At 44.0% G+C, this 14,971-nt stretch overlaps 1 protein-coding gene across 1 annotated transcript in view; it reads left to right on the forward strand.

Moving 5' to 3' along the window:
• The first annotated feature begins 390 nt into the window (after window positions 1-390).
• The window catches only part of LOC124285806, a 30,679-nt gene continuing 16,098 nt past the window's right edge, over window positions 391-14,971 (forward strand). Inside the window, 10 exon segments of the mRNA XM_046722072.1 lie at window positions 391-540; window positions 1,636-1,683; window positions 1,685-1,715; window positions 2,389-2,623; window positions 3,020-3,209; window positions 4,756-6,703; window positions 8,312-8,446; window positions 8,791-8,924; window positions 11,518-11,580; window positions 12,244-12,417. Coding sequence (XP_046578028.1) covers window positions 412-540; window positions 1,636-1,683; window positions 1,685-1,715; window positions 2,389-2,623; window positions 3,020-3,209; window positions 4,756-6,703; window positions 8,312-8,446; window positions 8,791-8,924; window positions 11,518-11,580; window positions 12,244-12,417 — 3,087 coding nt within the window. The 5' untranslated portion in view covers window positions 391-411.

The following is a 14,971-nucleotide window of genomic DNA, read 5'->3' on the forward strand; positions in this document are numbered from 1 at the left end:
TGGCTTTCCCTCTGTGTCAACAACAGCCTCTTTTTAAATACGTCAACTGACGTGTTTGTACTTAGCTGCAGACATATGTATGCTAGTTGTCATGGAGTTATTTTGAAGTTTAATAATGTCTTGATTTCTGCCCAATATTGGCTCTCGGTTCAAACCTGAGGCTCAGTATTTATGCTTGCATGCATCCAGCTTAATGGGTCACGGCCTAGTAAGCATGATGGGACAACGTTAAAAACAAAGTTGTGTCAAAAGTTCAAACATCACCTGTCCACAGACACCTGTGAATCTATGAAAACTTACGTGTCTACAGATTAAACATGTTAAAAGAGCAACAACACAACATTGAAGATGGTCTCTCTAGAATGTCTCTCGTCTTTTTACCAGAAGGACTGATGTAACGGAAGATGTAGGATGTCGGGCACATTGAGGACACGTCTGCAGACAAGTCGCGTCTTTCTGATTTCTGGCTTGTCTGGAGGAGAGAGGAAAAAATATGGAAAAATTATACAGCAGCTGGGAGGAATCTATTTTGACATTGATGTAAGTTGATCTTTCATGTTTAGTCAAAGTATTGAACCAAGAACAGGTGAGCTATATTGAACTGTGGAGAATTATTTGTGTGTATATACATTTCCTGAGCCTTACCTGAGGATTTTATGCAACACTTTAACAGCAACTTATAACCTGATAAATCGATGCTTCTAAGCTGTGTTACCGCCTCCGTGGTGTAGTGGTTAGAGCGTCTGCCTGGAGAGCAGAAGGTCGCCGGGTTCGATCCCTGACCGCGTCATACCAAAAGACGTTAAAATATGGTACTTGTTGGTCCCTGCCTGGTGCTTGGCATTAATGGGTACAACCAGGACTGGTCGGCTCGGAGTCAGTATAATGTGTCTGAGTGGGCTATTCATGCTTAACTGCGGCATGGTATCTCGGTGGGCTAGCACTATAAAACCAGCTTAAGTCTAGGCTAGTACAAGCAGCCGCACATACACATACACACTCATGCACGTCGTCATATGAGCGAAATATTCTCAAGCTCGATGTTAAACCCAATTTCACCTCACCTCACCTCTAAGCTGTGTTTTCCTAATTCTGTCAGCTAAAATTTAGCTTATTTCAGACTTGATTATTTGCCGGTGATAGTAAATTAGTCATTGTAATAAGTCTCAAATATTGCTGGCATGAAATCTGTCATAAATATCATATACATTTTTGCTACCTGGCTTACGGGGTACTTAGGTACAGGAGGAAATAAAAGTTCTATGGATAGTCAACTTCTCTGCATCACTTGCTTGATAATGGTGTTACTACTTACACTGAAACATCACACTCCTTGCAATACAGAAGTTGACTGTCTATAGAACTTGGTTTTCCTTCATCTTTGCAACTTCTAAAATGCCTCTTAAAGAAGAAATGCTTATGGTATGAAGGTCCTGTTGTTCAAAACAACCTTCTTGTTAAGATCTCTTTGTGCAGCCACACCCTCAAAACTATATATTATCAATGCCATTATGATTGTAAGTGTAATTTGCACTGTAATACAAAAACATTCTAACCCTGAATATGTTCTCATGTTTTATTGTCAGTCACATATGGTATAGCTGCTTTATTGAAATTATCATTATTATGTTTCAGTCTTTTAAGGCTAGTTGTACCCATGTGATCTGTGGAAAACTGTCTCGCTAGTGAGAAGTATCTTGGTGCTTGTGCAACAGGTAGGACTAGTGTTTTTCATTATGATGTCACTTTTTTTGGATAAAATGATGTTAATGAGGTTGTACCAGGTGTTCATGCTTTTGCACCTTATCCATTCTAGCTGATCTGATGTAAGAGGCCATGTGAGCATGTCATTGCAAGATGTCTGTTGTCCATTTCTCAAAAAAGGCTTAAAAGATTCAGCTTATCTATTTTGTGTGAATGTTTGCTACTGAAAGGGGGTTAGAGATTTTTCAACATGGCTACCAGATACAGAAATTGGATAGCTGTTTCTTAGACCTCATCATGCCCACTGTATGTTAGTCTGATGCCATGTTTTATGAAATGACTGCATACATTTGTGATTTGGATCCAAGTACTGCCGAACATTGGAAAAGTTAGATCTGGCAGCTGTGCAAATGGAATTTCAAGTGCAATACAGTATTTGCCTATTAAGCTGTATTTCTGTTGTAAGAATAACTGGTTATGTAATGTGGCCGCTTGTTTCAATCCTGAGAGAAAGAGTAATTTGAATGGATGGCTAGTTTTACTTTTTAGTATGGTAGTATTTAACATCACTCAAACCATGATATGGTTGTGAATGGGTCATGGGTATTTATATGTGAAGTGAGATGTAATCAGGTAATAAACTGGATCAGGAAGGATTCTGAGATGTAGGAAAAACTTTTCCAGGAAGATGGATCCTCAGACCTGAATACATAACAGCCAGCGACCTCGTAAAGGAGTGGCTTCCTGAGGAAGACTTTGAGTGGCAGCCAAAACATGGACAGAAGAGCCAATCAGATCCCTTGGTGCTTGCACCAATCAGATGGCGGCTACATATTTCCCTCACAGGTGCCCCTGCCTTCAAGGGATGGAATGTATCTGTTGTTGTTTCAGACAAAAAGAGAGGACATGTCTATAAAAGGTAAGAAATGAGGCTTAGACAATTGTTGGAACAAGGTCCTGTTTGTATAAGTAACATCAGCATTTTTAGTCAAGCACTTAATCGCCAGCAAACAAGTGGAGGCTGTTAGCGTAGCTGGTTTGACTTTGTGTGTTGTATTTAGTTGCCTCATACTGCAGGCTTGGGTTCAAATCCCGGATGAAACTCAGTCCAAACAGTACTAGAATCTGTACTTTACTGAGAAAGTGTAATCCCAAATATAGTGTTTATTACCATGATTACATGTGACCACTTTCTAAAAGGCACTGTGTATAAATATCCCATCAGGTTGCTGAAGAGTGGGGGATGCAGATGTGTACAGTGTCAAACTGCATTTGACCACTTTCTAAAAGGCACTGTGTATAAATATCCCATCAGGTTGCTGAAGAGTGGGGGTGCAGATGTGTACAGTGTCAAACTGCCCGTCGACAATCCGTCAAAGATCGCCAACACCATAACATACATGTTCACGGATGGCAAGATGGCAGTTCAACTCTATAATCAATCCCTCATGGAGTATGGAGTTCTGCTGGTCAAGCCAGACTTCATCGGAGATTATCTCCTACAGGTATGGTTTCATGCTTTCCACTTTCACATGTTAAATACTCCAGTACCTATTGTCATGATTAGATGTTGTTTCTTTAGTAGATTTTTGTGTTATCATTGGGACTATTACTACTAGTTTAGCTTACTAGTCCAAATCAAATCTTACTGGAATCAGTTTTGAAATAATGGCAAATGGTAATTTTGGAAAGACTGATCTAAAGCAAAACATTTTCTTTTGCTTACAGTTCTTAATGACGCCATTTCTGATGTGCTTATTGGACAGTTGGGTAGTCTAGTGGTGAAAGCATTTGCTTGTCACGACGAAGGCCCAGGTTCAATTCCCCACATGGGTACATTGTGTGAAGCCCATTTCTGGTGTCCCCTGCCGTGATATAGCGGGAACATTGCTAAAAGCGGCGTAAAACCAAACTTACTCACTCACACAGATGTGCTTTGGGCTGCTTAGACTTATCTGTTGGAGTTAATTGTTTTATGTCTTTGTTGGATTTGCTTACAGTGTTCCTATCCTTTCTTTCGATGGGTTAGAATCCATCTGTTGTCATAGTAAATTAATGATCAATGGTGCATCAGAACCAGAACCATGCTATGTCACAGGTGTAACATTTGTTTGTTGTGTAACAGTGCACTCAGAAATATTCCAGTTAATCGTTCATCGCCTCTTACAAACAGCTTGGGTTGCTAAATACCAATTCTCACCCAGTCTTCATGTGTACACATGTGTTACAATACAGTGGGGTCATGATACGATACAACCGCCTGGTGTAGTGGTTAGAGTGTCCACCCGGAGAGCGGAAGATCGCGGGTTCGATCACCGGTCGCGTCATACCAAAAGACGTTAAAATATGGTACTTGTTGGTCCATTCCTGGCGCTCGGCATTAATCGGTACAACAAGGACTGGTCGGCTTGAAGTCAGTATAATGTGTCTGAGTGGGGTATTCATGCTTAACTGCGGCATGGTATCTCATAGGGCTGGCACTATAAAACCAGCTTAAGTCTGGGCTAGTACAAGCAACCACACATACACACGCATACACATCGTCATATGAGCAAAATATTCTTAAGAGGGACGTTAAACCCCATTTCACCTCACCTCATGATACGATACTTATCTTGATACAATAAATGCGATACAATTTGTATCCTGATACAATCTTTTTTCCAAGGGTATTGATGTATTGTCTCATAGACCAAGGATTGGTATGCAATTTCGTATGTATCGATGTATCATTACACCACTCTCTGAAGTTCAACACTCACTTATACTGATAGTGTTGTGTTCATGTGACTTAGTGAGTGAGTGAGTATGATTTTACGCCACTTTTTAGCAATATTCCAGCAATATCACGGCGGGGGACACCAGAAATGGGCTTCACACATTGTACCCATGTAGGGAATCGAACCCGGGTATTCGGCGTGACGAGCGAACGCTTTAACCACTAGGCTACCCCACCGCCCTCATGTGACTTAGTACTGACATGGGCATGATAATGCTCATGATGCATAATGGCCTTGAAGTGTTTGAAATACAGGGTGTTTATTTTAACAGGATCCACGGCCTGACCCAATGGATTATCTCGCATCCATGGCACCCTCCTCAAAATCCCCTGGTGATCAGACCTTTATCACTTCCTCTCAGAAGTCTCTGTCACAGTCTTCCCAAGTATCACAAACTCTCAAGTCACAGCATACATTAGTCAGTCAGTTTTCAGACTCCATGGATGGAACATTTATATCGCAGAACTCCTCTCAGGCTGATGCAGAAACACTTTCATCTACACAGGGGTCAAGGTCATCTTCATTACGGTCTTCAAAAAGGTTTTCTGAAATGTTTTCCAACGATAAAGAACCTGACAGTTCTTTTGAAATATTGTCAAGATCAAATATACCAAGAAGATCCTTTTTAAGTTCCGGAGGGTTGAAATCTTCTGCTTCATCATCTGAGATGAAGAATAAAAAGATGAAAGTCATGGAAAATGTCCAGACAAGGAGATCTAGCAGGAATAACCGAGAAAATGTCACAGAGCTCCAAGAAGGACAGTTTCTATGTCTTCCAGGGATATCGGCACATTCCAACACAACAGAAATACCTGACAGTGGATCTCAGATAGTTTCCATTAGGAGGTCTGGAGCTAAACTGCAAGAAAGTTTAACTGGTAAGAAGACCAAAAGGCTGTCTAGATCTGCCTCAAACATCATCAAGCAAAGACAAAATGTGGGTCATTTGTCTCCTTCACAAGATTCAAGGTCTCAAAGTACATCTGTGACTCCAGATGCAGATACTGAGGATTTTGTGATGGAAGAAGGACATACCTCTTTCCAAACAGCATCAGCTGGTTCTGCAGTGTCATCACAGCGACGTCAGAGGATGTCGAGGAGACTGGCTGGGGTAGAGAAAAGGTACCAGGTTATAGGGCAGGGGAAGGAACTCTCCCAATGGTCAAAGAATACTAAAAGAGAAATATCTGATCCAGATCATCTGACCTCTCTGAAGATAAGGTTACAGTCACAACCGTCACTTACTACATTTGTTAAGAATCATCACAATTGTCTGTCTGAGAAGAAAAGTTTGGAAACTTGTGTATCTGTTGAGATGGATATTGACATAAGTTCATCCCAGGAAGGACGGAAGTCCGCAAGGCTAGCACAATTCAAAGGAGTTCAAGACTCAGGACCATCGTCTACAGCACTGGTAAAGAGACGTGCCAATAACCAAACATCCAGCCTGGACTCTAGTTCCATGTCAGGGGATTTGCAGGAGCCTGGAAGGTCTCTGAGAAGGGCAGCGAGGCTTACTACATCTAATTCTGATTTAGTTGTTAAAGAGAATAAATATCAACATATTAAATGCAATTCAAAGAAACCACAAACTGAACCCTTGCCCTCTATGGCATCTAGTGAACCAGTGGTGGGACAGCAGAATGAGTGCTATTTGCAGAAACCTAAAACTGAACCCTTACATTCTGTGATGTCAAGAACACCTGTGGTGGTTTTAGATGCTAAAGTGATTATTGGACAGCAAAAAAAGTGCAATTCAGAGAAACTAGAAACCGAAGCCGTACCCCCTATGATGTCTAGTTCACCTGTGCTTGTTTCGGACAGCTCTCCATGTCCCAGAGTAAGAAGTGGGTCACTGAAAGCAGTCAGGAGCAAAGGTGCATTTGTGCGTGGAAGTCTTAAGGGGAAAAGTGCATCTGATGTTTTAGCTGTTAGAACACGTTCTGCTTCAATTGCCTCATTCCCTGGCTCAATTTCATCATGCATTTCTGCCAGACAAACACCTGATTTGAAAATGGTCATTGAGGTTAAGAATGATTCTCAAAAGAAGTTTTCACAGAGTTGCATGTCATCATTTGCATCCAGCCCCTTGTCTCAGGGCAGCACCAGAAAGGTGTCGCAGAGTTCCCTGGGAGACTTTGGCTTCAGTTCAACCAGTAAACAGCGTCACAGAACTACACTGTCCCGTAGTCTGCGCAGGAGTGTTTCTTCTTCACAAGGTTAGAATACTGTCATTCCTTAGCATTCCAAAACAAAGATGGATGTTGGTAATGTTTAGGTTAATTTCAGTTCGGTCAATTTGGCATTAAGTATTTCTTTTATCATGATTATATATATGAAAACAATGAAAACAAGATTTTCATAAAGATATGACTTCTTTTATGATTATAGGCACTATATCACACCACACTTCTCTGAAAATAATGCCTTTTCAATCAATAATGCTAACTATCAGCCCTCAGGGAAGCTACCATATAATTTATTCCCAAACAAATTAAGTGTTTAGATTACAATATTAAATTGAAAAGTTGGAATGAATTAATGCAATGTTGCATTAAATCGACTCTTGCACCCTCTACCGTTCGAACGTTACTTCAAGTGAACCCCATAGAGTTATGTCCCTTGGTGCGCTCTTTATGAATATCCTACGCACAACTTGTTATTGAAACCAGTTCGGCTAACACCGACAACACTGCGTGTGACAGTTTTCGATGTATGGAGCAATTGTTTACATTCGATATATGGCAAGTGTTCTCTGTTTGGAAGCTGTTCACCTCGAAGTTTCAATAATTGATTGCAGGCAAGTCATAAGGGATAATAAGTCTTTTATTTTGCAGGAATAAGAACCTAATGTGAGTGTATATACCCCAATATATATAATATGGGCCAAAATATTGTCTAAAATGTGTGACATTGTGCCTTTAAGGGCTAACATGGTCCATTCACCTGAGGTGCCGATGTTTGGTTGCCAGAGTTGTAATCTTTATGTGTACCAGAAACCTATGATCCTGGGTTTGAATCCGAGTGTGCCCTAATCAGCTTGTTGGTTTATCAGCACCATATCTATACTCGTGGGTTTCACCGTAGTGGCATACATCTGTCATCTGCATCACTTTGGTCTTTCTAAACCACGTCTAGCTGACATAGGTTAACATGGTTAAAAGTACCATTGAGCCAAATACACTCTAGGGGTGGGTATTGCGATATGTATTGCAATATATTGCAAGAAATGTTCTTTAACAAAAAAAAACGACTTATAATTTAGTTAATGCTTGATTTATAAAGCAAAAACACAACAAACTCACTATGCTTGATTAGGCTTTAATAAAAACTTTTAATCATGACAAAATAAAAATGTGAATAATATTTGGCACAAATGAGACAAGGAAAAGAACAATTTAACATCAACGCAGTGGTTAATGGTTTGAACTAGTTTCTCCACTATCAAAAAAAGCCCTGAGATTTCAGACAGCAACTTGACCTGGTCAGGACATATCAGAGATCACTGGTCATTTATGAGTAAATATTTGAAACATTCAGCTCCAAAACTTTGTGAAAGACTGAAACACCTAAACAATAATTAAAAACACAACTTTAAATGAGAATTTAACAAATCCATTTAAATGTAATTTTCACCACGATCATTACCACCACCATTACCACAAATGCACCAATCATCACCACCACATCATGAAAAAACCCGAAAATATCCGGCAGATTTCCGAGTATTACGAAGTTTTCGAATGTATGTCAAAATACTGGTTTTCGATGAGTGTAGCACATACTGCTTAGTACCTAGGTAAAGTCACTTATGACTTATATTCCAGAAAAGTGTTCACAACCAGAGCTTGTTGGTGAGATGAAGTTGTCAACATATTTCTCTCCTCCCAAAGAAGCTGGTGAGGTTGTCCCTGACAACAGAAAACAAGTCCAGTCCGACATAGATGAGAAACCTCACAAAAGTATGTCCATTTTTACTGAGCAAATGTCAAAAGTAAATTTTTGGGTACCTCAAAATGAGCAATGTTGTGCATAAACAAAATCATAAATAACTTAATGCTGTACAGAAACCTTGGGTTAAGGAACATTTACTTTATATCACTTGTCTAGTTGGGTTGTGGGTTATTTTTATATTGTTTAGAAAACTAGTTATGTTAAAGTGATAAGATACATATCCTTTTAATAACCAGCACCAAACAGGCAACAAGTAGTCCCATCCTTTCTCATCTTATTGTATTATATGGCCAAACCACTGCCCTTCCTCTCTGATTTAGTAAGGTTTGAGTGTCTCTTTTCTTCTTCAAAGTACATGTGAAGGAGAAGACATCTGTGACGCCACCCAACCCACTGATGCAATCATGTCCTGTGAAGAGGAAGATCTTCGATGATGATGTTGACGATGCTTGTGATGGCGTGCAACCTTTGACCAAGAAGATGAAGGTGCAGTGATATGTGTAGCCAGAATTTTTGCTGATTTTCCCCTGTGATCTGAGAGCCATAATATCTGTCTGCATCTGCGAAGTATCTGTATCTTTTACCATGGAGTATAGGCCACACCTGTACAGAGAATCCAGATGAGAATGGTTCCCCAGTAACATGCTGACAGTGGATGGTGATTTTGTAGTAGGAATAACAACTGGCTTGGTGTGGGATGGTTTTAGCGTGGATGGGGCTGGATGCAGTTTGGGATGGGTGAGGTTTTAGGTGTGGTGTTGGATGGGTGTGGCATGGGGTGAGTGTGGTGTTGAATAGGTGTGGTGTGTTATGAGTTGGCTAGGTGTTGTGTTGGGTGGGTGTGGTGTGTTATGGGTGGGCTGGGTGTTGTGTTGGGTGGGTGGGCGTGTTATGTGGGCTGGTGTTGTGGTGATGTGGGATGTGATGTTGGATGGGTGTGTGTGTGTTATGGGTGGGGCTGGGTGTGGTGTGGTGTTGGATGGGTGTGGTGTGTTATGGGTGGGCTAGGTGTGGTGTTGGATGTGATGTGGTGGGTGTTATGGTGTTATGGCTAGGTGTGTGGTGTTGGATGTGATGTTGGATGGGTGTGGTGTGTTATGGATGGGGTGGTGTGGTGTTGTTGGATGGGTGTGGTGTGTTATGGGTGGGTGGTGGTGGATGGGTGTGGTGTGTTATGGGTGGGCTAGGTGTGGTGTTGGATGTGATGTTGGATGGGTGTGGTGTGTTATGGGTGGGCTAGGTGTGGTGTTGGATGTGATGTTGGATGGGTGTGGTGTGTTATGGGTGGGCTAGGTGTGGTGTTGGATGGGTGGTGTTGGATGGGTGGGTGTGGTGTGTTATGGGTGGGCTAGGTGTGGTGTTGGATGTGATGTTGGATGGGTGTGGTGTGTTATGGGTGGGCTAGGTGTGGTGTTGGATGGGTGTGGTGTGTTATGGGTGGAGCTAGGTGTGGTGTTGGATGGGTGTGGCGTGTTATGGTGGGTGGGCTAGGTGTGGTGTTGGGTGTGGTGTTGGATGGGTGTGGCGTGTTATGGGTGGGTTGGATGTGGTGTTGGATGGGTGTGGTGTGTTATGGGTGGGCTAGGTGTGGTGCTGGAGGTGGTGTTGGATGGGTGTGGTGTGTTATGGGTGGGCTAGGTGTGGTGCTGGATGGGTGTGGTGTGTTATGGGTGGGCTAGGTGTGGTGCTGGATGTGGTGTTGGATGGGTGTTATGTGTGTTATGGGTGGGCTAGTGTGGTGTTGGATGGGTGTGGTGTTGGATGGGTGTGGTGTGTTATGGTTGTTGATGGGTGTGGTGTGTTAGGCTAGGTGTGGTGTTGGGTGTGGTGTTGGATGGGTGTGGTGTGTTATGGTGTGGGCTAGGTGTGGTGCTGGATGTGATGTTGGATGGGTGTGGTGTGTTATGGGTGGGCTAGGTGTGGTGCTGGATGTGATGTTGGATGGGTGTGGTGTGTTATGGGTGGGCTAGGTGTGGTGTTGGATGGGTGTGGTGTGTTATGGGTGGGCTAGGTGTGGTGTTGGATGGGTGTGGTGTGTTATGGGTGGGCTAGGTGTGGTGTTGGATGTGATGTTGGATGGGTGTGGTGTGTTATGGGTGGGCTAGGTGTGGTGTTGGATGGGTGTGGTGTGTTATGGGTGGGCTAGGTGTGGTGTTGGATGGGTGTGGTGGGTTATGGATGGGCTAGGTGTGGTGCTGGATGTGATGTTGGATGGGTGTAGTGTGTTATGGGTGGGCTAGGTGTGGTGTTGGATGAATGTGGTGTGTTATGGGTAGGCTAGGTGTGGTGCTGGATGTGGTGTTGGATGGGTGTGGTGTGTTATGGGTGGGCTAGGTGTGGTGTTGGGTGTGATGTTGGATGGTGGTGTTGGATGGGTGTGGTGTGTTATGGGTGGGCTAGGTGTGGTGCTGGATGTGATGTTGGATGGGTGTGGTGTGTTATGGGTGGGCTAGGTGTGGTGTTGGATGGGTGTGGTGGGTTATGGGTGGGCTAGGTGTTGTGCTGGATGTAGTGTTGGATGGTGTGGTGGGTTATGGGTGGGCTAGGTGTGGTGTTGGATGTGGTGTGTTATGGGTGGGCTAGGTGTGGTGCTGGATGTGGTGTTGGATGGGTGTGATGTGTTATGGGTGGGCTAGGTATGATGTGTTATGGGTTGATGTGTTTTGGGTGGGCTGGGTGTGGTGTTGGAAGGGTGTGATGTGTTATGGGTGGGCTAGGGATGATGTGTTATGGGTTGATGTGTTTTGGGTGGGCTGGGTGTGGTGTGTTATGGGTGGGCTAGGTATGATGTGTTATGGGTTGATGTGTTTTGGGTGGGCTGGGTGTGGTGTTGGAAGGGTGTGATGTGTTACGGGTGAGCTGGGTGTGGTGTTGGATGGGTGTAGCATGTTGTGGGTGGGATGGGTGTAGCGTGGGGTGGGCGTTTGCAGATATGTAAAACATTGGATCATAATATTATTTGAATCAATCAGTGAATATGCATAATATAGGCAAACACACTACCTTTACTTTATTTTGGCTTGATTCATTCACAGATGAACATGTTCCAAACATTTAATTGTTTTTATATATTTTCCAGTTAACACATCCAGTTCAGCCATGGTGTCCTCTCTGGTCTGGAGTGAAATTGGACTCGCAGATGGTAGGTTGATAGAAGTGATGCTCAGAAAGGGCATCAGGAAATTCTTTTGGTTCTGATGCCTTAGGACTACTTCATCTTGCATGTGCCACCTCAGTTGATTTATAGATGTGGATGGAGCATCACCTTGAAGAGCAGAGGGTCAATTGTTTGGTACCTTCCACGTCACATGAAAGAACATTAAAAGTTGTTTGCTGTTTCCCTGCCTGCCATCGTGATTAAGGGGATGGGGTGATGGGGTAGCCTAGTGGTTAAAGCGTTTGCTCATCACGCCAAAGACCCGGCTTTGATTCACCACATGGGTAGAATGTGTGAAACCCATTTTCTGGTTTCCCCTGCTGTGATGTTGCTGGAATATTGCTAAAAGCGGCGTAAAACTTAACTCACTCTCAAATTAAGGGAATGAAACAAGTTGGCTCGACGTCGGTATGGTAGTCTGAGTGGGGTATTTTATGGTAAGCTAGGGCATGGTCTCACATTTGGCTGTCACCTTAAAACCAGCATTAGTCCAATTTTACATGTGCATGTGCATGCATATATGTGTATAAGTGTTGCAATCTTAATCCCATTTCATTTCCATATTTTATTTGATTTTACTTTCAAAACTTGCTCAAACATATTACAGAATATTCTTGTTAGATTAAGCAACACTACTGTTATATTCAGTCCAAGAGTTGTGACTACACCTTACCGAGTCAGATGCCAAGCTCCGTCAGCAACATCATCAACATCTGCGTTGAGGAGAACTTTCAGCTGGAGGCCCTGACGATGACCCAGGCATCGATACAGACGTACCCATCATCTCAGCTGCTGCACACGCTGATGACACAGGTCCTCCTGGTGAGATAGCTACTATCATCATATCGACAAGTAGTGACCTTTGTGGTCCAGACATTGTCCTCATGAAAAACTGTTTTAATATTGATAAGAGAAAAGGTCACATGTGAACGATTTAACAACTGGGTCCCGATCCACAAAGCGTTCGTAACTCTATATTTTTAAACTTATCCTATCTCACGGTATGCACTTCTCTCTCTTGATTCGACACTGAGTGGAACGATGTAAACTTTTTCCCTAGGCCTCTCTTGTCCATCCGCCCAAGCACTCCATGCTACCCTCACTTTAAGACAGCTTCCTAACTCTCATGCAAAGCATGCGGCATGCACCACTAGCTGCCCACGTGACTATCTCGGAATCATCATTCTCTTTCTTGTCGCACATGAGTGTGGACGTATCTTACTTTACTCCTGGTGTAGTAAAGTGTTCAGCCAAAGAAAAGGAAAAATGATCCTGGTGTAGTAAAGTGTTCTCCGCGAGTGATCCACATGGGTATTGTGTTGACTGTATGGGACAGTATAAATGGGACTCTCGTTGCAATAAATGCAAGGATCTTACCTTCGAGGCGTTTGGTGACTACACTCAGGCTTGCGCTCGTCGTGTTGCTGACAGGGCTCGTTATGCCGCTTCACTTGACGGACCCAGTCCCTCCAAGAAAAAGGAAAGTTTAAGCGTTCTACTTTGTCTGCTCTGCGGTCACAGTCCCCTCACTCGAATTAAGAGGATTTCGTGAGAGCGTCGTCAGATTCTTACTTATCGGAAGATGTTCGGCATTTGTTGGGCTCTCAACATTCCAGCCCGAGTCCTTCGTCTTCGACCACGTCCTGGGCAGTGGTTGTCGAGACTGCTACCACCCCTCAGGATACCTGTACACAGTGGGACCTTCGAACTACGCTCTCTGTCTCTCGTTCACCGGACCAGTTATCTCGGCAACCTGGCTTATCTGTTTCGGACAAGAATCAGCTGATCTCTACACCTGACTGCACAGAGCGCATGCGCAGAAGCCGTTCTCGCTCTCATCGTTCATCCAGTAGTGAGAGGAACCAGTCTACCTCGCCTCAACGCCTGTCAGTGGTTTTACGGTCTCCTTCCCATTCGGCGAAAAGAAGTGTGTCTTGCATCCAGCTAGCTTCGACTTCTACCTCGATCTTCTGCTTCAGATCGAATCACAGACTCGGATCCACCTCCGCTCCACTCTACCTCGAATTGGCGGACTGTCCACCTTCCCCAGAATTAGACCGACTCTCTCCGAAACAGCGTGTGCGAACAGGTCTTCATCGAAACACCAGTCTAAGAGTCAGCATTCTCCGGATCGAATGTCTGCTAAACAGACTTCACCTAATCGTACTTCGTCAAAACAACGTTTGCCGAAACGGAAGACTTCACGGAAATGGCATGTGGTGAACAGCCTTTCGCCGAAACGGCCTTCTTCCAAGCGGTATTCAGCGGAATGGCTCTCGACGCATCATCTGATTACTTCCCCGAACTCTGTTGGATCCTACAGTCACGCCTCCTCAGCACGGACACAGCTTTCACCGAATCGCTGGATCAGTCTCCTGTTATTATTCGGATATTTTCACCGGATAGATCTGATCGGTCTATTTCACCGCCGAGACGCCACTCTTCGCCTAGTTCGTATTCAACTAAGCACACGCCTCCCTCTGCTTCTTGGAGATCGGTTTTTCGTTCCAAGTCACCTCCTCGGAATTTGTCTTCTCGTCATCATGGGACTTCCGGTTCTGGGCACTCGACCCGTCAACCTCGATCTCCTACACGGTTGACTGCTGCCTATCAACATCCATGGATCGTGTTTATCGTTGCGATATCTCCCCTCGCTCCCGTTCTCCTCAGCGGGTCTCCATTTGTGCATCCCCCTCCAGACATAGATATTTTCTACGGATCGTCGATCTAATCAACAGTTTTCTGAGTTGCAATCTCAGCGTGCTATGACTTCTGACGGGACTCCTGCCTTCTTGCATCTCTCTACTCGGATTGTACCAGATTCCTGGACTCGGGTTGTGGCGCAGGAAACTACCCTCCCCTAGATCTGGCTGCGATCCTTCTCCATGTTAAGTGTTCTTACTACCGCTTGGAATCAACAACAGGCTGCTCACTCTACGGGAATGCTCCTTTCCTCAACCATCTGTTACGATGGCGTCCCTAGTCCTGGTGTTCCACCTAATCCCACGCCTCCAGCACATTCGGGTTGTGGATTCCCGAGAGGGAAGTTTGGATTTTGTTGATGAGCCTCAAGTTTCAGCTTGGATAGTGGAGAAACTCCACCTCCATATGTCACAGATATCCTTGTTTAATGGCATGATTGGAGAAGTTTCAACGGAAAAGGTGGATCGGGACAATCAATTTCAAGTTTCGTGGAATTATTGAAACTCCAGAAGTCTCATCTGCAAGTTTCCATGATACAGAGGAGGCCTCCTCGGTTCGTGCCGTCTCATCCGGAACTGCGTCAGGGTTTTCGTGTCCATTCGTCCTGAGCTAGAGATAGCAGGTCCTCCCGTGGCACTTCTTCCCGACGTCCTCCCAAGTCCGACTCCCGAGC

Source organism: Haliotis rubra, unplaced genomic scaffold, assembly GCF_003918875.1.
Source record: "Haliotis rubra isolate DU_JTF1 unplaced genomic scaffold, ASM391887v1 Scf37, whole genome shotgun sequence".
In the NCBI taxonomy this organism is placed as follows: Eukaryota; Metazoa; Mollusca; class Gastropoda; order Lepetellida; family Haliotidae; genus Haliotis; species Haliotis rubra.